The sequence below is a fragment of the Aspergillus oryzae genome, chromosome 2 (genome assembly GCF_000184455.2).
Source record: "Aspergillus oryzae RIB40 DNA, chromosome 2".
NCBI lineage: Eukaryota > Fungi > Ascomycota > Eurotiomycetes > Eurotiales > Aspergillaceae > Aspergillus > Aspergillus oryzae.
The window spans coordinates 5968696-5995310 of NC_036436.1; the positions used below are offsets into that span (position 1 = coordinate 5968696).

The 26615-nt window shown below is 49.2% G+C and overlaps 11 protein-coding genes across 11 annotated transcripts; 7 read left to right on the forward strand and 4 right to left on the reverse strand.

The window, feature by feature from the left end:
- Positions 1-432: 432 nt before the first annotated feature.
- On the reverse strand, positions 433-1362 carry AO090003001442 (dihydrodipicolinate synthase family protein; the record flags this gene model as incomplete). The annotated part of the gene is made up of 1 exon (XM_001820444.3): positions 433-1362. The coding sequence occupies one exon, from the start codon at positions 1360-1362 to the stop codon at positions 433-435; it is 930 nt and encodes a 309-aa protein (XP_001820496.1).
- A 722-nt stretch (positions 1363-2084) lies between these two features.
- AO090003001443 (uncharacterized protein) lies at positions 2085-3617 on the forward strand (the record flags this gene model as incomplete). Its single annotated transcript, XM_001820445.1, has 1 exon — positions 2085-3617. One exon carries the CDS (start codon positions 2085-2087, stop codon positions 3615-3617), a length of 1533 nt encoding a protein of 510 aa, XP_001820497.1.
- A 526-nt stretch (positions 3618-4143) lies between these two features.
- AO090003001444 (uncharacterized protein) lies at positions 4144-4953 on the forward strand (the record flags this gene model as incomplete). Its single annotated transcript, XM_001820446.3, has 1 exon — positions 4144-4953. The coding sequence occupies one exon, from the start codon at positions 4144-4146 to the stop codon at positions 4951-4953; it is 810 nt and encodes a 269-aa protein (XP_001820498.3).
- A 637-nt stretch (positions 4954-5590) lies between these two features.
- Positions 5591-6459, reverse strand: AO090003001445 (uncharacterized protein; the record flags this gene model as incomplete). Its single annotated transcript, XM_023235318.1, has 2 exons — positions 5591-6214; positions 6454-6459. 2 exons carry the CDS (start codon positions 6457-6459, stop codon positions 5591-5593), a joined length of 630 nt encoding a protein of 209 aa, XP_023090348.1.
- A 1485-nt stretch (positions 6460-7944) lies between these two features.
- AO090003001446 (DUF4396 domain-containing protein) lies at positions 7945-8687 on the reverse strand (the record flags this gene model as incomplete). The annotated part of the gene is made up of 2 exons (XM_001820448.3): positions 7945-8237; positions 8306-8687. 2 exons carry the CDS (start codon positions 8685-8687, stop codon positions 7945-7947), a joined length of 675 nt encoding a protein of 224 aa, XP_001820500.1.
- A 1933-nt stretch (positions 8688-10620) lies between these two features.
- AO090003001448 (uncharacterized protein) lies at positions 10621-11770 on the forward strand (the record flags this gene model as incomplete). The annotated part of the gene is made up of 3 exons (XM_023235319.1): positions 10621-10944; positions 11205-11277; positions 11460-11770. 3 exons carry the CDS (start codon positions 10621-10623, stop codon positions 11768-11770), a joined length of 708 nt encoding a protein of 235 aa, XP_023090349.1.
- Positions 11771-14064: 2294 nt separating this feature from the next.
- On the reverse strand, positions 14065-15351 carry AO090003001449 (uncharacterized protein; the record flags this gene model as incomplete). The annotated part of the gene is made up of 4 exons (XM_023235320.1): positions 14065-14277; positions 14341-14639; positions 14724-14806; positions 14888-15351. 4 exons carry the CDS (start codon positions 15349-15351, stop codon positions 14065-14067), a joined length of 1059 nt encoding a protein of 352 aa, XP_023090350.1.
- A 407-nt stretch (positions 15352-15758) lies between these two features.
- AO090003001450 (uncharacterized protein) lies at positions 15759-16193 on the forward strand (the record flags this gene model as incomplete). Its single annotated transcript, XM_023235321.1, has 1 exon — positions 15759-16193. The coding sequence occupies one exon, from the start codon at positions 15759-15761 to the stop codon at positions 16191-16193; it is 435 nt and encodes a 144-aa protein (XP_023090351.1).
- Positions 16194-16412: 219 nt separating this feature from the next.
- AO090003001451 (Hsp70 family protein) lies at positions 16413-18427 on the forward strand (the record flags this gene model as incomplete). The annotated part of the gene is made up of 4 exons (XM_023235322.1): positions 16413-16811; positions 17292-17595; positions 17778-17893; positions 18413-18427. 4 exons carry the CDS (start codon positions 16413-16415, stop codon positions 18425-18427), a joined length of 834 nt encoding a protein of 277 aa, XP_023090352.1.
- A 3165-nt stretch (positions 18428-21592) lies between these two features.
- Positions 21593-22574, forward strand: AO090003001452 (EGFR-like transmembrane domain-containing protein; the record flags this gene model as incomplete). The annotated part of the gene is made up of 2 exons (XM_001820453.1): positions 21593-22199; positions 22270-22574. The coding sequence occupies 2 exons, from the start codon at positions 21593-21595 to the stop codon at positions 22572-22574; spliced, it is 912 nt and encodes a 303-aa protein (XP_001820505.1).
- A 1733-nt stretch (positions 22575-24307) lies between these two features.
- Positions 24308-25270, forward strand: AO090003001453 (ankyrin repeat domain-containing protein; the record flags this gene model as incomplete). Its single annotated transcript, XM_001820454.3, has 1 exon — positions 24308-25270. One exon carries the CDS (start codon positions 24308-24310, stop codon positions 25268-25270), a length of 963 nt encoding a protein of 320 aa, XP_001820506.3.
- Between the last annotated feature and the right edge of the window lie 1345 nt (positions 25271-26615).

The window sequence follows — 26615 nt, forward strand, 5'->3', positions numbered from 1 at the left end:
TATCTAGGTACTGGTGGCCTTGTTCTAAGTCTGAGAGTTCGACCAAGGTGGCTTTCAGCATGCACATCCTTATCTGTCAAAACACTAATGAATATGATCATAGATTATATGTACTGCTTCTAACATACGATTTTGCAAGTGATGAAGTTGGATCATGGTAGTAGGTAGCATCATAGTAAAATATACTTATCTAGGAGATTCCAGAAAGTGGATGAATAACCTGCATTATGTTGTTGGGCTCCATAGTACAAGGCAGAACTATCCTAGAAACAATAAGATTCTTTGCTTGTGGCCTACAGTAATCTGAACGGTAGAGCTACTCATCGAAGAAGAGATGATTGGGGAAATCAATCGGCATGTATCTATATCTAAACAAGTACGTACATTATTCTCGCTTTCCAATCTCTTTCGTTTAACCCTGCAACTCCTTATCTATGCAACTCTGGCCAGACTAGCTGCACTAATAGCTGCATGAATTTCCTGTTCTGCGCCAGGCTCAAGAGGCAAAAGAGGCGATCGAACGGTCGCATGCTTCAGTATACCACGAGCAACGAGAGCGTGTTTAAGGGCGACCGTGCCCTCCATATGAGAGCCTCGATGATAAACACTCTTCGTGACTGGTAGGAGTTGATCATGGATTTCGCGAGCCTTCTTGTAATCCTTGGCCTTTCCAGCTTTGATCAACTCGATCAATGGCTCCGGAGCGATGTTACCATAACCGACAAGGAAACCGTCCACATCAAATGATGTATGCAAGAGATACTCGTCGTGGCAACTCAAGATCTGCAGCTCGGGCCGTTCGCGACGAATCACTGGAATCTCCGTATCCCAACGGCGCATGTTACGGACGCCGTTCTTCATAGCAAAGACACCGGGTTGTGCTGAAATATCAAGCATGGTCTTCAGACTGTAGGTCGCCTTCGTGTTGTCTGGGTACTGGAAGAGGATCAAAGGAAGCCCACTGACTTCGTAGACTCGTCGATAGCGGTCCTGGGGTGCGCCGTCCTGGTATCCAAAGCGCAACCATCCGTGAGATGGGTAGAGTAGACCAGCCGCTGCACCAGCGCCCTTTGCGCGCTTCGCTTCGAGTGCGGCCACCTCGGTACCCTCTCCTGTGATTCCTGCGATAATGGGGATCTTATTGTCGACGGACTGGACGAATGCCTTGATCACGGATATTTGCTCCTCGGCTGTGAGGAAGGTTCCTTCTCCTGCGTGACCCAAAACAACCAGGCCTTTCACACCGTCGATGCTACCAAGCCAGCTACCCAGGCGTTGGATGGCCTCGTAATCGACGTCACCTGATTCAGTGAACGGTGTCACTGGAGCAGGAGTCAAACCGCGCATGTCAAAGCCGACCATTTTGGATGATTGTTAGGAGTCTGTTGAATTGAGAAATAACTTGGGGGTTTTCGGATGTGCCTTTGTAAAGTTGATGATCTCAAAAGTACAATTTGGAAGATCTCCATTACTTATAGATATATCCAAGGAGGCAGTTTTATTCACACCTCACCTGGAGGTCGGATGGAATCCCCAGATACTCATCGGAGGTCTCCATGACGGATTCTCGGAAACCTGAACTCTCTATGGACATGTCTACTATAGCAAACTCTAGGATCATACCCCATACTGCAAGAGTCCGGGGTATGCTAAGCACCGTAAACGGAATCCGTGGTATCCGCAGATCAACCCCGGATTAATCGGGTGGAGTGGGTCCACGAAAGGAAATCAGTCTACACTATGTCAGCGAATTCTCCGTAGCTCAAGCCTCGTACGAAGACGAGCTAAGCCATTTTTATAAAGACCTCCAAGTAATCTTGAAAAGCCTACTGTATATTTCAATACTGGTGACGCTTTGCGTGCCCTGATCGAAGGCGGACAGACAAGGCAGAATATCACGATGGCGGTACATTACAGTTTGAACTGTGGCTGTGTTCCGTGGCTATGGTCCTTGGCTATGCTTTGTACCAGGTCTCATAAAGGGAGGGAAACACCCATTATTTGCGAATCATTTTACTACTATCTACACTCAACGAAATTATTCCTGAGAAATCAAATTCTCCTATACTAGTCCGTGAAACAATATGACATCAGTACTCAGGGGGTTGCGATTGGGTCGAGAGGAGCCATCGACACATCAGCACTCATGGAAGATAAGCCCAACCAGTTTGGCTCCCGCAAGTTCTAGGGAAGAGGAAGTACAGATTCCGGACCCAGCGATATTCAGAGGAATTTCTATCCCTCCTAGTCACACACCCAGTGCTCTCGATGCCTCAGACATAGACAAATTCGACTTTCTATACCCATCAACGAATCACCTTGCAATGCATTTATGCCTCATTGAATGCTTCTATAAGCTGAGGAACTACGTCATGAATTCTAGGGAACTGGACACTGTCATTGGACCATTGGTCTCAGCAGAAAATACTCAAAGCTCCAAGACACGCCTTACGGCTGCAGATGCGGATATGGTCCGTACAAGCCAGATAAGGAAATGGGAACTATTTGTAAAAGCAGCCGTTGGCCGTTTTGACATCTGGTGGCAGAATGTCGACAAGGCAATACGACATGCAAAAGCATACACTACCCCTGCCGTAGCGCAGCTGGAGACTAGTACTCTCTCCAAAGACTATCTTCCTCCACTAGATGTGCTTCTAGTGTGGTACAGCTATATTCTCCATCCCTCCTACTCGTCTGACTGTGAAAGATTTGGTAAACAAAGTGCATTTATGCTTTGTTTTCCGTGGCACGCCCTCTACGAAGTCATTGATCGGAAAACACTTGTCTACAACTTGCCGACGGCGGCAGCGAATATGTTCAAAACCATGTCGTCACAGTCTGAAGACCTTATTACTTGTCTTGCGTCTCCACCTCCGTATACCGCGTCGATGGGCGCCCAGTACTCAGTTGACCTTGAGCACGCAGTCGCCATGCAAGACAGCTTTGTTAATGACACACATGAGCTTCTCTGGCTCCGCTCACCAGCCTGCTCCGGATCATTAACCCGCTGCATGGAGAGATATAAACGGTTTCAACTTCTTGTGCATCTGTATCCAGACAGACGTGCTAGTTTGAGACCAACATGGGATATTGAACTCGCCTTGAGAACCCATCAACTTTATGCAGATAATTTTCACACGTTCGCTAGCCAGCTTGTTGGAGGACACTTGAATTACGCAAAGGCTCCAAGGGCCTTGGAGACGGAAAAACCTATGGCGAATACTATGACAGATACCAACACTGCTGAGTTATGGGAGAAGCAGTTTAGAGAGCCATATACCAGTTGTCCGTGTTGGGCTTGCGAGTGCATCAAGGATGCCATTGGCGCAAGTGGAATGGAGCTATCTACGAAATGCCTCTCCCCGAAGCAAATAAAAGAAATCCAGAAAGCGCTCCAATTCTACGCTTCAGTTGAGAGCGCACGGGAGTCTGGACAGCGGCTCCCGGCTGCTCCTCGTCAAGACAAAAAGAAGGACGAAAAGTGGGAACTAGACTGGGGTCACGGTTGGCGAGAAGTGGCTGTCAAAGGCAAATTTGATGAACATGGGAATGTTGTTAAGAGGATTGTGAGAGAGAAGCCGTACACTTCGCAGATTAACTGGATGCTGGGAGTATAGTATGGGATATAATCCAATGCTTCTGGATTTTTGTTTTGAGAAAATGCACTTCGGGTTGTTCCCCTTCGAAGTGTATTGCTTGCTTGCATATTACAGTGATTTTCTAACGCTGCGTCAGGCATTTTTCGATTTCTACATTCGCCAAAACGAGCGTGTTTATCGTACTATACCTGAGACTTCGGGTCTCTTTGTAGGAATCGCGAAATCCTCAAATACACACCTCTCCACACAGTTTTGAGTCAGCCGATATACCGTGGAGAACGCTGCATGAGATCCATTGCCGCTTCTTGTAATGACCAAGAGCCACCCAGGACAGAGCTAGGGCAAAAAAGGTAATTAAGGAACCTCCTTCATCTATTATTAGGAACAATTGACTCCTTGTAAAAGATTGCCTGGGTCGGGCCGCCTCTTACCCCGCTTCACCTACCCCCACTTCCACCTGGTCCAAGTTGTTCAGCTCTTGTACTGCTTTTCCCTATTTATTCGTTTAGGGGTGTAAGCCCAAGCAGCTACAAGCCTTTGAAGTATGGACGAAGTAATCTATACTCTCGATCCGGAAGGAGACATTGTCCTGGTTCTGGATAATGTTTCTGAGAATCTCCCAGGGAACCTGTCGGATATTGATGATTCCACACTTGCTGGGTTTCCATCCATGCACCCTGAACCACTACCTGAATCTCCAGAGGATATCATAAACCCAGGAGAAGAACCACCACCCGAACCCCCTGAGGATGTCGGTAGCTTAGAAGACGAGAACAGGACTGTCGAGGTCCCCTATCGTGAGGATACGGACCAATCTCTCGATCCCCTCCAAGACCACCAACATGTCGAGAAATGCCTCCAGATCCGTGCATCCTCTAAACACCTCACGCTCGCTTGTCCACAGTTCAAACGTACACTACAACATGGGTTTCAGGAAGGAAATGAGCTTAAGTCTAAGGGCTATCTGAGAATACCCGTGCAAGACTGGCCGCCTTTGCCATTTCTGATCTTGACAATGATAATCCACGGGCGAACACGGACAGTACCACGAAAGGTATCTCTAGAAAGACTTGCGGAGATAGCTATAATAATGGATTACTACGAATGCTATGAAGCAGTGGAAGTGTTTTCAGATATGTGGATTAACGCCCTAGCCGAGAGACCCTTGGAATCGGTATCCGATGCAGAGAAATGGCTGTTCATATCCTGGGTTTTCCAACAAGATACGATTTTTGAGAGGTCATCTAAGTATCTACAGCTCAGATACACAACGACTATGGCGACCATCCCATTCCCAATCCCCTCCAGTGTGCGAGGTCAGTCCACATCGATGCCTACTATACTTTTCCTATAATTCTAGAGAGCTGACCTGAATTCAGATGCGATCGATATGTCACGAGAGAAAGCCATTCAAAGGGCTATTGAGTGCATGCATGATCTCTTGTCGAGGCTGCAGAGTAGCACCGTTCAATGTTCTTACGAATGTAATTGCATGCTACTCGGGGCATTAACGATAAAAATGGATCGGATGCAGATACTCTCCCCAAGGCCAAAATCTGATTTTCCGGGAATGTGCTTTGTTGGGTTGGCAAGTGAATGCCGGAATATCGAGATTCCTCGATGGTACGGTAGGAAAACCTCCACAGCTCATAGTTGCGGTTTATCGTCAAGTCTGCCCTCCCTAGTAGAAAGCCTGGAAGATTCGTTGACTGGTCTGCGTATTTCATCGTTTGTCCAACTTCGTGGACCTTAACACCCAAAACAATGAACTGCTTCTTCTATACGCCTCTTTTTTTTTTTTTTTTTTTTTTTTTTTTTTGAGATTTTTTACTCAATCATATGCTAAGAAAATAAGCGCGATAGAATGCACAATGCCGTTAAGCAATGGTGGTAGAGGAAAAAAAAAATTAGAAAAGAAAGAAAAGAAAAGCATCCTGCCGATTGCCAATAGATCGGATAAAACACTAGACGGAGAAACAAATTGTATCCGCCTATTTAGCAGGACTCTTGGGCTTCCGACGTATATCGCGTACAATGATATCCGGGGGTGAGCCCTTTCGAAACGAGCGGCGGGAGGTTTCAAACAAAGACGAGGCAGTGATGAGATCGCTGAGCTTATGGTATCCATAAGTACGAGAGTCAAAATCAGGGTACCTTTTTGTGAGCATTTGGCCCACCCGACAGAGCCTTGCCCAGCCATCGTCATTGGAGGCTCCTTCTACCGCTGTTCGCAACATACTTGCTAAGTGGTCATCTTTATGAGCCTGAGCCGATGAATGATTTTCAGGCACGACAACACTATTGGCGTGCGGCACAAGCCTATCGAGATGCACGAGGTTTTCCGTGTAGATAAATTTGCTACAGGCAGCGACGAAGGGCTTAGGCGTGTGATTCTCCCCAAATCCGTATACAATTAGTCCTGACTCGCGGATACGAGCAGCCAGTCGAGTGAAATCACTGTCACTTGAGACAAGGCAGAACCCATCATATCGGCTGGAGTACAGAAGGTCCATTGCATCTATAATCATAGCCGAGTCCGTTGCATTCTTGCCGTGGGTATACGCAAACTGTTGGATGGGTTGGATCGATTGTTTTAGAAGCTGGTCTTTCCAACCCTGTAGGTTGGTTCTAGTCCAGTCCCCATATGCTCGCTTTGCATGAGCTGTACCATATTTCGCGATCTCAGAGAGGAGGGGATCAACGACAGAGGACCGAGCATTGTCCGCGTCAATGAGAACCACAAGTTTAGGAATAGTATCACCGGTCATGGCCGTGAACGTGTATGAAGTGCGACAGTCGGGTCACGGTTAACATTCGAGGCGTGCCATTTGCGCAAAATATTTCCGAGTCTTACTACCATCATATGTATATATCGAGGAGTGCGTTCCGTATAGGCATAGTCATGATGGCGTATATACGCGATCAAAGATGAGGAGGTGGCGTGGGTAAAAGCATAATACTCTACGCAAGAAGCGATCTAGGTCGAATAGAACTTCAATGAACCAGAGTAGCACCAAATATGGATTAATTAAACTTGGAGACTGAGGTTCGAGGATTACAGATATGTCCACCCTCCATCTTGCTACTGCACCACAAATACCGTATAAGATAAACTTTGAATATTACGAAATTCGTTTGGCTCCACGAGCAATTCTAGACCATCCCTAGAGTATAGGCTCTGGAATGGCAAAATTTGGCAGTTCATGCGTGCAAGCTTCATAACATAGAAGCTTATTCTATTAAATGATATGTTCCTGGGTATTAACAGTGTCTGTCGCAGGAAATAGTTTTCCGGTGTGCTATGACAATTGTTGTTAATTATATCCCAACGCTCAGTGACAGTACTTTTATATCAGCAGACTAATGCCCATGGCGAGAGATTTTCCGCGGTGTTGTTGTTTGGTTATATCCAGATTGTCTAACATCAGAGATCATACGACTTTTGCTAAAAGTGATAGAAATTTAACTTTGGGGGGGTCAATAGTGGCTTCACTGCTGGTATTTGGTGGCCTGATACGAGCTTTTGAAATGGCTTACCGCTGTCTACCTCGTGAATTTCTAGACATGTAGCCAGATGTAAGAGATATCGCCAGGGCCCGATATTCCACAAGGCCAAAAGGTCAAATAATTCTGAATCAACGATTCAGAATGCACTGGTCAAACCTATATAGCTTCCCGCCGTTACACCAGACATTGCGGCCAAAGTATCCAACGTCTTGTATCATACTCATCTATAGTTACCTTTGCTGGTGTTTAGAGTTGTAGTAGTTCTCTAGTTGCTTGATAAAAGTTGAGTCACTGGCTTTATGATTGGCTGTTTGGCTTTATATATTCTTGGTTTACTTTCTTGTATATCTATCTATTAATTCCACTAAATATGTAGCAGAGCAAAACGTTCCCGATATATACTATCAAGGGCTGTGGCTGTTATATACTTATAAAAAGGTGAGATATTTAATTCATTCCAAGGTTAGGATATTGTCTTGTTTGCCGCCCCTAATCCAACCAGACTTAGCAATCCTATATAACTAATCAGTAGAAGATACAAGAAATATGAGTAATGTATATACGAGTAACACAACAACCAGTTCGACATCCTTCGTTCTCCTAGTCTCGTCGGCTCCTTTTAGTATCGTGTTATCAAGCAGGGAAGCAAGTAATTCTGACAAAGGCGAGCGAACAATGAACTTAAGAAATCTTGCATCTGGGACATAAAAGAACGTAGAAATATCTATATCAGAGACTTTCCGCGATGCTTACTTAATAAAACATGATGGATTCATCGCTACTAGTTATACATGGTACATACAACTTGCTTCTATAATTCTCAAATCCTATCGTGCGCTCAATGACAGGCCTTCCCATATTTCTTCAGCCGTAGGTAATTATACGGCAACGGAGCCAGATAGCCAGCCGTCATTGACACAGCAGCTGCCATCCAGAAACTGGGGTCGTCCAGAGCCACAACACCGCCAGTCAGGTGATAGTCTACAGTATTCTCTGCCGCCTCCATTGCGACCATCGATACCATACTCATTCCCATAGCAGTGCGAAGGGCCACCGGCCAGGAGAGCTGGTCAGCTCCACGCCGGAGCAGGACTGTTTCAAGAATAATCGACGTGGTGATTCCGGACGCCACTGTTTCCGTTAGCATTTATGAAAATCGCTTCTCCACTCTTTTTAAGAGTTGAGGATCAAAGACTTACTAGATGCGGCCATGATAGTCCCCATCCCGAGCCCCGGATAGAACGTCTGGAGCATCCACAGGGCGGAGAAGTCACCTAGCGTACAGCCGACTAGGCAGCGTAACGTGTTTATCCCAGCGCGTTTCCATGTATGACGGCATTTCCAAAAGCTGAGTTGCCATGCTGATAATGACTGTTTGTTCGCTGTGATTGAGGCAGTCGCCGAGCCACAGTTCCCTTTTTGAGATTCGACAGTGCCCTTGTCCTGACTGGAATTACACGCCTGTGCGGGAGAGAAGCTCGAAAGGAACTTGTGGCAATGGGGGTTCGGCCGGAACACGCGGATTGGCTTCCACGGTAATAAGATGCGACCAGATAATTTATTCATCTTGCAGAGGAGCATGGAGAAGATTAAGAATGCAAATTTCTATCATCAGGGCGGTCCTGGGGTTTCTTAAATTGTTGTTGCCGCTACCCGGACAATAACGCAAAAAACGCGCATCGGCAATTCGGAGGCCGCGGGGACTTTTTAGGGAACGGCTCCACACGTGTTTTGAAGGGTAATCAGTAAATATGCCTGCACTCTATCAACATATTCGCTAGAATAATGAATATGTCCTTTAAACCTTTCACATGGTATACAAAGGTAACTTTCATTGGTACATGTTCAGCTGCCGAATGGACTGCTCTGCTATCCAGAAGACGCTCGCGCACACACCGCTAGAGGAGCAATACAAGAACACATGTTAGTAGTATATATCGACTCATATTCTAAGTCGCGAGGTATCAGCCCGGAAGAGCAAATTATTGTGTCATTGCTAAACGTTTGCGTTCATGTAACACCGCATTCAGCGTGATATATTAAAAAAAAAACGTCCAAAGTGATGAGACTGATGGAATGTCTCGATCATTCTGAGCAGGATAATAGTGATCATTGATGGGCTATACACCGTAGCGATGGAGTCATGTAATATAGACAGTGTAAGCCAGCCTAGTCGAGATTTTTCATCACCAGGGAGAGGGAGCTGGCGTTAATCCGTCATTCAATTAACGTGCGGCGCAGTATAAGCATCGAGCTCTATCCAATATCGTGGTACCAATCGAATTGCGCGAGGAAGGAACTGGCCGAAATATATGGCATGAGCTGTCGCATGGCGTTGAAGACCAGTCTTTATTGCCTTTAGTTGTATCAGCCGTCGCCAGAAGGTTTGCTCCTTCATGTCTTCATGTTGGTTGTGATCTCCTTTGAGACTGGTACATATCTATGGAAGAAAGACACAGCTGCGATTGTGGAGAGATATGTGCTTTCGTGATACCATGGCCGGCGTACGAAGGACACCAAACAATCCTGACAAGTTGGATTGCCACTCGGAGGAATGAATGGCATGAACACCGGATAAAAGCCCCATCAAAGTGAAGGCTATTATCAGCTAAGTGGAACACGATACTGTTTGTTTGCTGCGAGCGTCGATTTGACAACAGTGACGCCCGGTTTCAGCTAGTGCCCTCAACCGTGATCACGGTGTCATAAATCTGTGTAAAGCCTGAAGCGTCAAATCTGTATACCTTTGTGTAAGTCGACGTAGGCATCAACGGGATTTACTCGGGCTAGGGTTGCACGAAGCTCTGGAGGAAATGTACCTCCGCATTGCGGCGCCTAGTTCCAGAAAATTGGGTTGATGGGGACGCCGAATACTGGCAGAAACGGAGTGCCAAGAAGAGCCTTTCCTTATCGATAGCTGCTATGTGGAAGCTGATCCTCGGATGATCTGACTAGCTTATTGTTTGGAAGCAAGGCCAGTTTGATGATAGAATATGGAGGCGAGGCATACACCGGAATAAAGGAGACAGCGTTGATAGGCTGCTCTGAGAAGCAAATCTAGAATTCGAGTTAGGCCGAAATGTTGGCAGATGAGGCGCAAATAAATCTCGTATTCTTCGCGGGATGAACCCTGAAGTGGGACAATATCATTCGGACTACGCCACGCATGATTCAAGCAACATCCCTTGATCCGATGTAACGCTAACCACCTCTGTCTAAGCAACAGCTTCCGGTTGGGTGGGCCCTTTCGGACCTTGAGATTGCCTATCCCGATCTGGAGAACTCAGACGACCGGTATCTCCAGATTGGCCCGGGAATGAATGCCAAGGCACTCGGGTGGCTTGGTATGGGATTAGTTCGAAGGGCTAATGCATCCCCATTTGTGAAACCTGAATGAGCCTTGCGGCTGTATCCGACCCTGTCTTTATACAGCTTCATAAAATGGGGTTTATTAGCCGCCGAATCCCCTAGGTCCAACATTGTACGCACACATACGCCTTTACACATCCTCACGATGAAGACATTGACTACTCTTACGATTTCGTTAGTCGCCATTACGACCACAGCCGTTGCCAAGGAAGTCGGGTATTTCCAGTCGTCGGACTGTGTTGACTCATCGGGATTCGAATCATGTTACGAAGATGCGGATCAGAGATTTGCCAACTGTGTCAGCAACAATTGCGCTGGTGGAAGCAAGGGATGCGTGGAATCTTGCGGTGGGAACCCTGAATGCGTGCAATCGAAGTGTCCCAACTTGGGAATAGACTGTATCAATGTCTGTGATTGTGTAAAGAACATCGAATATATACAATGTGCCGCAACGAGTTGTTGGAATCAGGTACGCAAACTGTTCTCATCACAACAAACAATGCAATCCATTTCTTAACACGGGGGATTACCAGGTATATTCTTGCGAATACCAAAATACTGCCTACGACTTGCTTGATTCCTGCGTGAACACCGATATCGAATCCGTCCCTTTCTTCCCACCTCCTGATAATGCCCCCGGTGGCTGCTCTTGTAATCTCGGGAAAGTCGCTAAGGTACAAAGGGTGGCGGAAAATGCGATGCAAAAGTGTTACGACGACATGAAGCCAGATTGGCCTTATGAGCAGACAATGGTCTATGGGAGCACATGCGGGTGTTGCGGCCAAAGTTCTTATATCTCTTCGTACGTGCGGTAACCATATTGAGCCGTTGTCTCCCATTGCTAATCTTTCTGATTAAGGATATGGGACATATGCCCAAATACAATTCCTGCCTTGCTAGGGGCTGACGTCGTGTATAAGGCTCTCTTGGAGAATACGGACTGGGACAAGTGCGGGACATATCTTGATAATGACACTTGCATAGCGGACCTGGGCTTTAGCAACCTAACAAGGTTCCACGGCCCCGGGCAGCTTCCCGCGAATGGGACGGAAACACTGTATAATACTGGTGGTGTGATTTCGACGCCAGTGAGCGGAAACACGTTCACCTGGACGATCCACGACATTCCGCACCCTGTCACAGCTGCGGCCACAAACAAGGCTGTACCGACAAAATCAGAATCCGGTGGTAAGAGTGCGACAGCCACTGCGGAGTCTGGGGGACGACATGAATTTAGACTTTCCCTGTGGACTCTGGTCAGCACTATCGGTGCCGGATATCTGCTTGTTCGATAGCCACCATATGCGACTTGGAGTCCATTATGGTCCTATGTGACTAGATCTTTAGTATAGTAATGCATGAAGAACTGGTTGAGTGACAGTCGTGATGCACAAGTACTGCGTATGGTCTCTTGAATGGGTAGTAGACTTATATAGAGCCATAGCGATAGGAGATTAACAGCTCCAAAGATAGTTCCGAAGGAGTGAGAACGCAGATACAAGGGGAGCGAGGGCGATGCCCGGGAGAAAACTGAATAGGTAAAGGGAGCGAAATGCGAAATTGAAAGATGAGAGTTCCAACAAAGAGCTGGAATGACAGAAGTTGATTGAGCAGGAGAGTAAAAGAAGTCCTGGGACCTCTGCATATGTCCTACTACTTCCTGGCAACGCGACGCGTCGCGTGTATCCAGCGAGGGAAGACAATTGAAGTGGACTGTAATGGCAGGACAGGTTGCTGTGGTTTACCGGACTGTTCAATATGGGGTGCACGGACAAAAAGTCTGAAACGGTCCATTTCCGAAGAGGCTATCATAGTAGGCAGAGCCTGAGAAAGCCCTCGGTCCCAGATCATACGGACACTCTCGATACAGTCAACAACCATGGTCTTCTCTACTCCGATCAGGGGAAGCTGCAGGAGGCATAGGATATGTACCAGCGAGCACTATGCAATTACATATAGTATCATAGATGCAGGAGGGCTAAGCCCAGGGAATCGAAATGTCTCTATGATACTCCAGATGCGGCTACTCCAGGAGAAAGTCCAGATACACTCATGTTCTGCCAGCGATAAGACTTTGTATTGTTGCTTAATTGGTGGTTTACTTGGCATTCTGATAGTATGCTTCGTACACCGGCAGCACCTCGATCTCGCTCCTGTCAATCTCGCTCCTCCCAATCACTTGCTACGTAATCATTCCATCTTCCCAGAAGCATGAACTAGCGGCGGTTGCATCTCGCGCCGCCCCTGTTGAGCTCACTTCGTAGTACCACTTGCCGGGTCTGCATTCCATGCCTCCTTTCCAGAAGCCTGGACTAGCGGCGATTGCATATCTTGCCGGTGCTGTTGAGCTCGCCCCACGCCACCATTTGCCACGTATTCACCCCACGCTTTCTTTCGCTATACAGCGGCACTGTCAGCAACTCCTAACACGATCGATATGTGTGGGCGAAATACCTCATGGTTTGCAGAATACAGTGCAGCACCCAGTGCAGCACCACCGAAAGAAGGGTCAGACTTCTTGTCTGGATTTGTTAACGGCTTCATCCACTGCGGATGTTTCTTTGAAGATTGGTTTGAAGACATGTTTGCTAATTCTTTTTTTGCGGGAGGGTTTCGCAGCAGAAGAGCTTGGATAATGATCGGAAATCCAGAACCTAGCTTTGTTGGGAGGGAGGGGGGTGGTGCTATATAACCCCAGTTCCACACGGCCTACTACTCGAGGGGTTGCATGAAGGGGTCACAAGGCAAGTCGAGCATAGCTTGATGAAGTTAAGTGCATGACTTGGCAATGCATGCGGAGTCTGTCACTCACAAGAATTTTGCCCATACATGCGGGTGACAGGGAACGTGGTCCCAATGACGGCGAAAAGGATTCCGGTTAGACGCTCGAGGGTCATTCGAGGTCAGTTAACTCGGTATCCTTCCCACCTGACAGCCGGCTGCTGGTGTCCGGCTCTCAGGATGAGACTGTGTGGCTCTGGGATACGGCCACGAGCACGCTGGAAGAGACCTTGCACGGCGGACCGCCTCCAGGTGGATTGGTTGGTTGATGTCATTTACCCTGACCCCTCGCAGTGGAAGGTTGGTTTACCCAACTAGGCCAAAATAGCAATCCGTACGTTGTTGGTATTGGGTGGGTGTCGGGGCTGGTTGGATGAGGTGAGGAGGAAAGATGACTGGTCGCGGTGGTGGCTTGGTAGGAGTTTCGGGGTCAGGTTCCGCTTGGTCCACGAGTGTAGGAGCTATTGGTGCCGGGTGGGGTTTATATCGCAATCAGACCAGGGGGTGAATCCTGCGGGGAGAGAGCCTGGTGGTTGAGAACCCATCTTTTTTCAACCTGATGCGGTGTGACGAGGTCGTCGATCTTACGGGAGGGCGGAAACCGACCTATTCTGCTCAGGAATGTGCAAGTGGGTAAATCTACTAAGTTCGTGACTTCTTGGAGTCAAACTCATAAGGCCATGGTCAAGGAAAGTTGGATTCCTATACATAGGATTATGGGGTCATTACATACAGATGGAGTGGGTGGCCCCAAGTAGACATCATTCATCGCGCATTCATACCAGTGGAGCCCACCCAACCCCCATTCCTAGTTGTCATTACCCCAGCCCATATCTGATACCAGTCGCCCAATCCTTGTGGCTGGCCGGGATCGGCGGCTGGGTTCATTATACACCGCAAGCTCGCAGGAGACCTCCATCTTCAGCAATTGGACGATCTCATCGAACCGGTCCCCTGATGCCCGACCACGCCTGGAGAGACCTGGGGCAAGCACCAGCCTCACAGTCAGCTCCTCATCCGTCTGGTGGGATTCAGCAGCTTCCATCGCCATATGGTCCGGATCAAATGGGCATGGTAAACGAACATCACTGTTCCAGGTGATGCTGGCAACCTGCCGGTTCAGCTCCTGATCCAACTCCAGACTTTGGGTGAAGAGGTCTTGCAATCTGGCCTCAATCACGTCCTTTGGGGATAGCGATAACGACGCCAGATATTTGCTCAGAACTTTCACATTCATTGTCACAAATTGTTGCCGATCATCGTAGGGCTTATCCCCTTCAAATATCATGCTGTCGAGCACCAAATTACTCGTGTTCGCTCGCCACATACTACACCTGCGACGTGCGTCAGGAACGACGTCCTTGGCCTGATCATTGAGCGGATCTGTGGAGTGTGTACGTTAGCTTCATCTTCAACAGGTTCAGGGAGCACGGTGCGGACCAAGAATTCGGTACAAGTTGTACATACGAGCCCCTGCCTCCAGCGTGGCCCAACGAAACTGGTCAAATACTTTCCTCAGGAGAAAGGCCCACAGCAAGGCCCGAACCAGGCTGGAACGCAGGGTCACCGAGTGTATATACGCCTCAAAATCCGTCTTGGATATGCCTAAGTACTGTTGGAAAAAGTCATACTCGGCAGTCATCTTTCGGTCGCGAAGCTGGGGGTGACTAAAGTGCTGAGCGGCGAATCCGGTTATGGTGAACCGTAATTGCGCTACGTGTTGGAGCAAGTCATCATCCGTCATCTGGTTGTAGCCGTGGCCCTGGCGTAGATACCGGTTCAATTCATTCGCAGTCTCTAGCCAAGACTTGCGCAACTCGCGTGCCTCCTGCTCTTTCTGTCTCAGATCCATCTTGGTCTGCTGATGTTGCTGTCTCTCTTCCTCAAGATCATGTTTTGCCTGGGCCAGACTCGTAGCGAGAACATCGGCTGGAACAGCGGTCGAGGGCCGTGAAGTCTGGATGGAGACAGCATCCAAGGCAGATGAATACACTTCATCGTTCTTCCCTCTGCCAGGAGGCGCCGTGTCTGCTGGAGAACCCATCAAAGTGGTTTTACCACGCAAAGGGTCCTGTGGGGGAATGGCAGTGGACATGTTTCTGACTTGGCTGAGCGATAACAGTGATGGGGAGTGAAGGCTAAGCCTCTCAGCGAAGGAGCGACGGGATGGGACATGGCCTGGTTAGTAGTAGCAAGCGCCGTACCCGCAGAAATGGAAGGCAGGCCCCCGTGCAACGAAAAGAGGGGGGGAGCGAGAACACGTAGCTCGTATCAGGTATGGAAATGGCTGTATAGACCAGGACTGCCCATGGAGCATTTTTGGTCTAGTCGTACTTTCACTGCATGTTGAATCGATAGCTTGGAGTCCGGTGTCCAATTAGGAGAGGTCTTTTCAGCCCCGGACTCACGCCACGTCTAAGCACACCCAAATGTTCCAGGGCATCCAACCCCAGGCAATCAGTCCCAAGGCATCGCTGCGCCCCATGCAGTAAGAGCGTGTATATGCGAGCGGCGAACCTGCAAGTGTGCTGCGGTCAGATCCAAATTCAGGTCGAAGTATTTCGTATGGAAGATGCGGATGGTTCTAAAACCGGAATTAAATGGGTATCCGGGCCACGCCCAAAGGTGCTTCATATTCTGTCTTATACATGGTGGTTTTGTTCCTTTTTTTGCCCCGACAGCGATTCTCTTAAGCTCCATTCCAAGCCTCACACCTATGCCATGCCGAGCTGGAAGACCTCATCGATCGCTGAAAGCGAGAGCGGCTTTCTGCGGAAAACCTCGGAGGTCCGCAACGAACGATGGGGCATGAAAGCGCTGGTGAACAAGATCAAGAAGAAGAAGAAATACGATCTGGATGATTTCCTTGTTATTGGGATTGATTTTGGAACGACGTTCGTGCCGGCACCGGATTGGCCCCGGATCGATTCATGCTAATGGTCGTGTAGGTACTCCGGCGCAGCATGGGCGACAGTGGATGATTTCGAGAGAGATGAAATTAATCTGATCACCAGCTGGCCTAATCACGGGAGGGAGGAAGGGAAAGCGCCCACCGAGCTGTTCTACGAGGATGGGAAGGTGATGTGGGGATACGATATCCCAAGCGATGCGGACCCCGTGCGGTGGTTCAAGTTGCTGCTTCTGCGCGAGGAAGACATGGCGGAGGAGCTGCGTCAGTCGGAATTTATTCTGCGTGGCCGCAAGATGATCCGAGAGACGGGCAAGTCGGCGATTGACTTAATTGCGGATTACCTCCGGGCGTTGTGGCAGCATACCCTAGACACCATCCACAAGGCACGTAGCAAGTCCGTCATCGCGGCCCTCACCTTCCAGGTGGTCATCACAGTGCCGGCGATCTGGAAAGACTATGCGCGCCAGGGCATGGAAGAGGCAGCAAGACGGGCTGGAATCCTCCAAGACCGTCCAGCGGGTCCCACCGTCCTTTCCTTTGCGCCGGAACCCGAGGCAGCGGCTCTGGCAACCCTCTGTGAGCGGGAGCGAGATATCGAGAGCGGTGACGTCTATGTCATTTGCGATGCGGGAGGCGGCACGGTGGTAAGTGGGCCGTAGTGGGAGTCGATGGGGCGTGGACTTGAACAGGACATGCTGATGGAAGATGCCCCGCGGCAGGATCTCATCACCTATCGGGTTGGAGACTTGGATCCGATCGAAATACACGAAGCCGTAATCGGAACGGGTAAGTGGCGGACTCCTCGCTGCATTGATTCCTGCCTCTAACAACGGATCGCTAACATACTGGGGCTAAGGGGGTCTCTGTGGTGGCATCTTTATCGACGAGGCCTTCGAGGCCATCTGTAGAGACCGCCTGGGCAGGCAGTGGAACAAGCTCAGCCAGACTGGTATCAAACACATCTTGAAAGAACAGTGGGAATATGGCATCAAGGCCAAATTCAAGCCGAAGAACACCGGTGAAGAGTTTCCTGTTGCTATTCCGGCCGAAGCCTTCCAGGGCTCCGACCTAAACGACCATTCTCGGAAACCATTCATCACGAATGGGCGAATTCACTTCTCCAGGTGCGTACCGTGTCCGGATTGGTGGACGTAATGGCTGATCCCTCCAGCTCGGATATCCAAAAGGCGTTCACCCCCATTTTCGCCGACATCGAGGGCCTCCTCAACGAGCAGATTGCCAAGTCCCGGAGTAAAAGCTTACCGGTCAAGGTGCGTAGTTATGGGCCACAGTTTGGATCGATGCTCATGATCACCAGAATATCATCCTGGTCGGCGGGCTTGGCTCCAGCCCCTACCTCTACGAACATTTATCGGAGAGGTACGAGCGAGACGGGATTGACATCATCCAATCCACCGGTATCAGACCGTACGCTTCTTCAATCTTCCCTTTCCTCTCCGAGTAGTATGCTGATTCAATCGACATGTCCATCAGGCGCACGGCCATCTGTCGTGGAGCCATAGTGAAGGGGTTCCTAGACGGGCCCAGTGCGGCTATGACCGGCACCCCGGTTCTGAGCGTCGTATCAACAATTGCACGACAAAGCCTAGGCGTCGCATACTCGCCTCTCTTTGACGAATCTAGGCATCTTGAGAAGGATAGAAATTGGGATGGCGATGAAGGCGTCTGGAGGGCTAGCAACCAGATGATGTGGTATTTGCGAAAGGTTTGTCGTCGATGCGATCTTACCACGGTCCATATTGACGTTCAGTGCAGGGAGACGATGTTTTCAAGGCGGAGCCCGTCCGACACGAGTTTTACCGTACCTACGCAGATAAGACTGAGTTTACGGACTCCCTCACGGAGACCATTCTCCAGTGCGATGATGATAAACCGCCATCTAGGCGCAATTCGAGTGTCAAGGAACTATGCAAAATACGTATCAACCGACGCCACGTTTCCTTCAACTCCCTCGAAGATTACATGGGGAAGAATGGTCAACATCTGAAGAAATGGGTGTACGACATCGAGATGGTGCCTTCCGGAGCTTCTAACGAATTCGCAGTTATTTATCAAGGAAAAAGACTGGGGTCCGAGAAGGCGGATATCGAGTTCCAGTGATTGAGGATCCGCAACCATGTCGGGGTCCTAAGCCCTAGTTAGGAGCGGCTTGTCCGTTCCCATGCGACTAACGCACCTATGTCCTAAGTGTCCTCCTACTGTAACTGACTTGATTGAAGTGTAGATAGTGGTTGACTAAGATACCTTTCTACCAATGGACCCCATTGCCACTTGCCTAGAAAAACTGCCCAGCGTTGAGGAGTCTTGTTTGAGGGCATTACACCGGATCTGACCGAGAGGGGAGATCAGATCGTTTTATATCAACGCTAGAACCCGCCCCCGCCCCAAACCCGAACCCACTCTATTCCTAAATAGCGCCTTTAGCTTTTAATATAGGAGATGCCTTACTAAATTAAGACAGTCATTCAGGCAAACGGGGGCCCTATGGAATACTTGATATACTACGGCGCTTTTTATTCTAGATAGATGATTTCTATGAAGCTGAATTCCTTCAATTTTATTGGATCCCTAAAAGCGGCAGAAAAATACGTAGCAAATTGACACAGGGATCAGCACGATATTTTCACACTCTGCCACAGTACCTTGTGAGCCCCCAGATCTCGTCCAGAGATCCTTTCAACCTACTCCATCCATATTTTACGAGCACTACATCAGCACCATTTCGCACGATTGGGCTAGATCGGAGAACTGAGAAATACAGTAATTATGCTCACCTTCATGTTTGTTCACCTATGTTCAGTATCTCCGTGCCGAGGAAAGATATGCAGCTGAACGTAACATCAAACATAAGCATTCCCCCTTTCTTCCACGGTTCTCATTCAGGATTTAGGTTCTGTCAGCCCCATAGCGTCATCTACTACGGTACAAATGTAGTTCTGTGCATCCCAGGGCAAGGCCTTTCCGGTATGGGATGGAGAGATAATCCTCGCCAATATCAGCAACAATCCGATCGCGCGCAGCGACGTCTGTGACAAGAGTTTCGCCGGATGTCATAATCCCGTAGCGTTTCGAAGATCGCGTTGAACCTCATCAGCCGTCTTATAGCGCTAATAGTCCGGCCCGGGGACGTGGTCGTATTAAGCTTGGAAGAGGCGGTCGTTGTCGAAGCCCCGGTGAGCTTAGCCAGGATTCTCCTTAGATCTCTTGCCCATGTTCGGGTACTATTCAGTATCTCCTGAAGGAAACCGGGCAGAAGTACTAGAAATATAGTTACGTTAATCGACCTCTATAGTAATAGATTTAGTGAACATAGGATCGTAGCGTTCTTTATCTTCTTGGTTAAGCATGAAAACATGGACTAAGTGTAGGAGTAGGGGTAGTCTATAAACAGTAAAGCTATCCTGCTAGCAAGAAGGACCTGGGGTAGTTAGTACTACTACCTAGATTACCAAGAAAAACGAGCCGGCTTGATAACCCAATAGTGTCACCGACACCAGTGTAAGGAAGCGAGAGGGAAGTCTGAGTTAATTGGTCTATCTAGAGAGAACATGAAGACGAAGATAGAGGACGAAAAGCAAGAAAGGCAAGGCCTATATGGACATGCCATAAAGAGACGCAAAGGATTGGTCCGGGAAAACACCAGAAGATCTGCAACATGCAACCCCACACGCAATCAATCGAGGTCTATGCAGAGGACGGAAGCACCAAACGACCAAGTGGTCGAGGTCAAGGGCGATCGAGTCATCACAGCCATCGTAGCCTTTGTCCTGGGACATCATGAATTAAACCACATTTTGGCCAGTCGTACTGCAGGATCCTAATCCACATCTAAGTCGTACCTCCATGGGCTCACATTAACATTCAACACGTTGCAGTCCCAGTAAAATGCGACACGGCCCTGACGGCCGTTTTTGAAGGCCCAGATTGCGTCAACCAATGTTAAAGTACCAAGAATCGTATATCCAAGAGATCCCACGCTTATACCACCGGCAATCCCATAATCATATAGAGCTAGTTTTTTTTCTCCATTTTCGAATACTTCCCCCTTTAATCATATATCAACGGGCATATGCCGATGACAAATATCATATGAAGCGCAGTCAAGGAAAGGCCCAACCAGGTACCAAGGAAATTCATGTAATCCTGCATGCATTGACGAGGAAAATGTAAAGATGTAGGATCCGAAAAGCGTCTGTTCGGAGGAGATTTGCTCTACTGAGCATGTCGAAGCTCCAGGTGCATCCATGACGAGACAGCGTGGGTTGAACAACTCGTATCGGTGATGGAACCAAGCGCCAAAGGCGTTTTTAGTGATGTCAATGGAGTCAATGTTGTCACGACGAGCCAAAGAAGGGGGAGGGAAAAACCAGACTAGAAGGCATTTACTCCGTTGAGACGCTTTAGATAGCCTCGCTGGAGGTTTAGACGGTGGCTTCCCGACGACGAGGCAACCCCTGTGGGTCTAATCGTCAGCGTTGGCTTTGCTGGTCTTATGCGCCCATTGAACAAACGACGGCCTCCGGGCTGATGATTGGCTCTGCCCACCGCACCTTTTTACTCCCGGACTAACCCTGTATGTAGAAGGCTTCCTGGCTGCTACTTCCAAACACCTTCAGCCACGCAACGCCTTCTTCGGATAGACAACTGGGGAACATCTTTCCCTCATACATTCTGACTATATTCGACTCTAGCTCAGGTGAGAGGGTCGGTGGGGCGTTCCTGTGACGTGGATGCACTGGATGGCCACCAGCGAATAAGAGGCACGTTCACCAAGTCAGCTTTCACTTATCAAACTTAGAAATACAGACCTGGCCGAATTAACGGTGTTTCATATCGGTTTTGAATGTTGAAACACAATCCCAGCAGGGGAATACTATAGTAAGTTGTTATGCGGGTTGGGGCTGAATTTATGTCTATATATGAGCGATGGGTGCTGGCTGGTCCTGCCCTCAATTCCCTTTCTCCCATCAGCCGTAACAGCAGGAGATTCGGCCCCCAAGCCTGTCTCTGCGCTAACAACGCATCTAGCAGTCCAGCATTGCGCTGTCGGAGGCTTGATCTCTTTTCCTAGAATCCTTCACTGGACCCGCCAATCAAAGAAGCGCAAAATTCGCTAGCCGACGCCAGGCCTGCAGCACTCCGAAGTAGGACCAACACCAGTTCGTGTCGCAAACCCCGGCCAAGCTCTCAGCCTCGTCAGATCGACCTGGCAACGATCAACCTAATATTATGACCTCCCCACGGGGTTGAGCCTGCTGAGGTTTCTTCGAAATGCAAGAGTCCTGACTCGGTGGAACGCTCCTGTCCCGCAGTTTTCAGGTCTCTTCCATTTTCTTGTTGCAAAGGTTCTTTTTTTTCTCGCAGGCAATAGTCTTTATCAAGACAGAATGCAACTGTAATCATAATGTCGAACTCGAGTTCGAATCACTTCACCTGCCCGTCCGGCGGCACCTGGTACGTGTGCCCGGACGCGCCGCACTTCGTCGGCTGCTGCTCCTCGGACCCATGCACAAACGTCGACGCAAACAGCACCACGCCATGCCCCAACCTCCATCCCGCCTCCTTTGACACCTCCATCTTCGACGAGATCCTGCCCAACTTGTGCATCGGCTCCGCCAACGCGCACTGGTATACCTGCAACACCACGGACCCACCCTTCCTCGGCTGCTGCTCGAGCCCTGCTTGTTCAAAGACGGGGTGTCCGGCCGATGATTTACTTGCCGCTGCGTGGAGCTCGTCCCGTCGGGGTCAATTCGCCCTGTTCCAGGACGAGGGCACCGGCGATGACGATAATAAGGGTAGCGGCGGAGGGGGTGGGTTATCCGGCGGCGCGATCGCGGGAATCGTGGTTGGGGTTGTTGCGGCGCTGGTGATTGTCGGCGCGCTCGTGTGGTTCTTCATGTGGAGAAGGAACAAGAAGGCTGCTGCGATGAGTGCACACCGGCACACGCCGTCTGTGGTCGAGGGCGAGTATCAGATGACGTATCAATCCCCGGCATCGCCGTACCATGGTATGTACTAGTCTTCTTCCGGATGGGATCTCTCCAAGTCCATGGGCTGATATGTATTGCGTTTGGTCAGGCTCCGAATTCTCCAGCCCCGCTGGCACGACAATCGGGACAGGAAAGGACCCGAAATACATGTCAACTTCCTCAGCAGGTATCAGCCTGCCCTCTCCCGGACTACCCTCAGAAGGTGGACGGCCAATTTCAGAACTCTACTCGAATAGTACCGGGAGCGAGGATATGTCGCAGCAGAAATGGACGCCGGGCCAGAGCTACGGGCTCGGTGTACAGGGAGCAGGAAAACCAGAACCGATACCGGAGTTAGACAGCAATGTGGCTGAGGTGCATGAGTTGGACGGACAGGGAGGAAATCGGCCGTGATGAGCCTCGACCGTGGGGGGTTGGATATATTGTCCATCGAGAGAAATTGTGAGTTAGTAATTTATATATCCGTGATTTACCTAATTCAAAAGTCATATTCGCATGGCTTGAACGAACCCAGAAACTACACCTTGTTCACAACAATAGTCGCAGGGTCTTGCCCTATTCCTGGATAAAGCTGAGGCTCTTCATTCGGCCGGTCACAACAACACATATACTGTAGCCATTCGTCGATATCGCCACTCGATGGCTCCTTTTTACCACGCTGGAAGCAGTCAGCATTTCCAAGTGTCCACAGCATAAGGGTTCCCAGCCCCTTTGTATCTCGTCAAGTACGGATACCTGCAATGTGCTCCCATGCAACACCCTCGACAGGATTGTGGTGGACAAACTTCGCGCCGGTCAGTCTGTCAGAGGCAAGACCATATATACAGTATACACACCTTGATGATTGGTTCTCAATGGGAATAAGCAATTCAGTCCGTGTACTTGGCGCCCTTTGCTCGGGGTTTGCGGGCCAGCCGTTTGAGACCAACAGTCTATATATTTCCATTTACCAGTAGAAGAAGGGGTGGCGGGTAAAGGATTACTCGGTCTTAGGAGGAAATGTATATTGTCAGTTATAACTACTAATTGACAATATTCTTTATTCTTTTATAAGTCCCAAATACGACCTGTTAAGAAAATAAAGGAATGGGAGATAAATAGTAGAAAATTTACCTATCGCTAACTATTTTTAAAGTACAGAGTAACTAGAGTTGTTAACGGGTCGGGTTTTGATGTGGATATAGATCGACCCGACTGCGGAGTGCCCGCTATAGGCCTCCGTACGCCGCACTAATTCTAGATCTCTGACCCGAACCCGACCCGTTAACAACTCTACTCTGGATAGACAGGCTGTCTGTTAACCGTATTCATGATAGCCGTATTCTACCGACTAGTATAGTCGACACTAGATATACTCCACCGTTGATATGATCAGGTGACTGTGGCGTCTCAGGCATGTCGTGCATCTGCTCCATGGCCACGAGTCGTTAGAACCAGCGATTCATGACCCTGAATGCTGTTGAGGATAACCCCAACGCCATAGATGTAGCGCATGCGGAGGTTTATCATGGGTGTCCTGTAAGGACAGTATATCGGATGAGTATAAGTCCGCATTTTTTCCAAGCTAACACGCACTGAGAAACTAGACTTCGGTCTTCGGACCACTTCACTTACCTTTTTCATCTTGACGCATAGCATGCCAAGAAGCGTCGTACAATGCTCTGCTCACTCCCACGGGAGCTCATTCTGCATGTGGCCGACTTTCTCCCCGATGCCAGTCTTGCGGCGTTGCGTCGGACCCAAAGGGGGATCGCACGACTGCTGACGCCATGTCTGTACAACAAAGTGGTCCATGAAACTCTGCCCATCGAAGCAGAGGACAACTCGGATTCTGACTTGGATGATTTTCGCAGTATTTCGGATACTTCAGAGGCTGAAATGCCATCTCTCCATTGGACCGAATGTGTCCCGCGCTGGCACTCGGAAGTCATAGTAAATTATCTTCAGTCGCAATCCCAGGGCGTGTTATCACGATGTGGAACTCCTAGATCGAGCCTCCTGCATCTCGCTGCTCAGGGGGGAATATCGATGTAGTCCAGATACTCATCTCCAAGGGGGTGGACATTGACCGGTGCCATAATGGATACAGCCCTCTCGCCAGCGCCGTGCAGTCCAGTCAGGAAGAAATGGCCCTCTGGCTGATCGGCCAAGGCGCCAATGTCACTGAATGGCGCATGGGAACCGGTTTAATCATCCTCAGCATAGCCGCTGGATTCTGTTCCGCAAATGTTGTCCGCAGAGTCGTCGACATTATTCGGGACAGGGTCGGTAACATCGGAGATATATTCTCCCCTGCGGATAATGTCCTCATCCTGCACCGTGCAATCTCGAAAGGAGATGCTGAATCCGTCCGCATTCTACTTGCAAATGGGGCTGACCCTTCCGGGTGGGATATACACGGTGTATCGGCATTGACACTGGCCACGGCAAGTGGCAACGAAGAGATAGTCACGATGCTTCTGGATTTGGGTGCAAACCCCTTACCTCATGACGCTGTGGAACGATCTGCCGTGGGGTGTGCTGCTAGCTCGACCAAACTGAGCTGGAAGACAGTAGAGCGGATTTTCCACGCGTATCGAAATGCAGGCGGAGATATCAACTGCACTTATGTTACCATTCCGGAGTTTGTTGGTGGAGCCCCTAGGCCTCTTCAGACACTGCCACTGCATCAGTTTGCTGCTGCCGGGTCGGTACCCGGGATAGAGTTACTCCTCCGCTATGGTGCGAAGGTCTCCACCAAGGGGCGCAATGGGATGACGGCACTCCACGCGGCTCTGTTCAGGTATCGGTATAATCGGGATACCTACCAAAACATTGACGAGATCTGCCAGGTGCTGGTTAAAGCTGCTATTCGATTGGGAGAAGATTCAAATAACCAATTGACCTCGTCTTCCTCCTTCATGCCAATGAGAGGTACCACGGCATTGCACCTAGCTGTGGTTTGTGAATTAGAGGAAATTGTCCGGTTGCTACTGGATCAAGGGGCTGATGTGAAGATAGTTGATGAGGAAGGGAAGACCGCCTTAGATCGCGCTAAAGGATTGGGCAACCAGCCAATCATTGATTTGCTCACGGCGAAGGACGTATGAAAATGTACAGAATGTTGTGCATAACTCTTGATCTTCTTCACGTATGCCATAATGGAACGATTCGAGCTGAATAGCCATGTCCTTGTGATCTGAAGCCCGTTCCACAGCACAGCCGTCTCTGCACCACTAACGCAGTGACATATCGTCTGGAGCCAATCATGAACTTTCCTGTCGACTTTCCTATCTGGGTTAGTACAAGGATTAGTGCGATTCTAGCAGTGAGGTTAGTATAGGTCACTTATTACTGTTAGTAGTATAGTCGACTGTAGTCAGTTGGGGGCGGTGGAAACGTCGGCCACGTCCGAGCTGTGGAATAGGTTCAGGCACCATCCATTGCTAATATTATTTCCTGGCAAGGCTGAGTGCGGGATTACCCGATGGCTTAGCCGTTCCTATTCAATCTAACCTGGCATTCCCATTGGCCACTTCGTTTACATGTTTCTTTAGTGCGATCAAAATACTTGATGGCTGTTGGGGGCCGAAAAAGAGCCTCAACACCAGACATTAACGTGGCTCGGTTGGTGATGCACCACTCAATCCTAGTGGGGATAGTAATTTCACGACTGCACAACTTTCGACAGCTCAGCCACGGTGGGGAACAGTGAGTAACCCGACACTGCCGAGCGGAAACCCGCCGAGTAACTTGTATATATATCTCAGTCTTCCTCCAGACTTCTCAATCAACCACTCTACGATCTTATCTCGTCAATTGTTTCTACAAGTCAATATACATTACCTTCCCCATATTCAGAATGCGCTTCACACTTTCCTCTCTTGCCCTCTTGGTCGCAGCTACGGCCGTGGCTGCTGACAACGTTGTCACATTGGCCGTGCCCGGTTCTAATGATAGCGAGGACAATGGGATGAGTGTCCTTTCGTCCCTCAGGTTCAAGATTGCTGGCATTGTACGATTCCCCGCAGCCTCTCATATGTAAAGCTATACCTCAATCAGGTACATACTAACAAACAAAAAACACAGAATGGTGCTACGACGTCGCTCCTACCCAACTGTACCGCAAGCGCTACCGCTACCACCACCGCCAGTACGAGCACTGCTACCGATGGCTTCAGTAATGGCCTGGTGAACTGCGAGATGACCATTGTTTCCGGCCCAAAGACCTTTTACGTGGCATATGAAGGGTAAGTACACATTATCCTTGACATACTGAGCCGGGGTGAAAAACGTCTAAACATGCCGAAACCTTCCAGCGAAACTGTCGAGCGATACGATATGGGCGATAAGAGCGCTACCGGCTATGTAACATGGACGACAACAAATGGAACATCGACCATGGAATCTGTCGAGTCGTCGGTAGTCCCTGTTACCTCAGCTGCATTCACCATC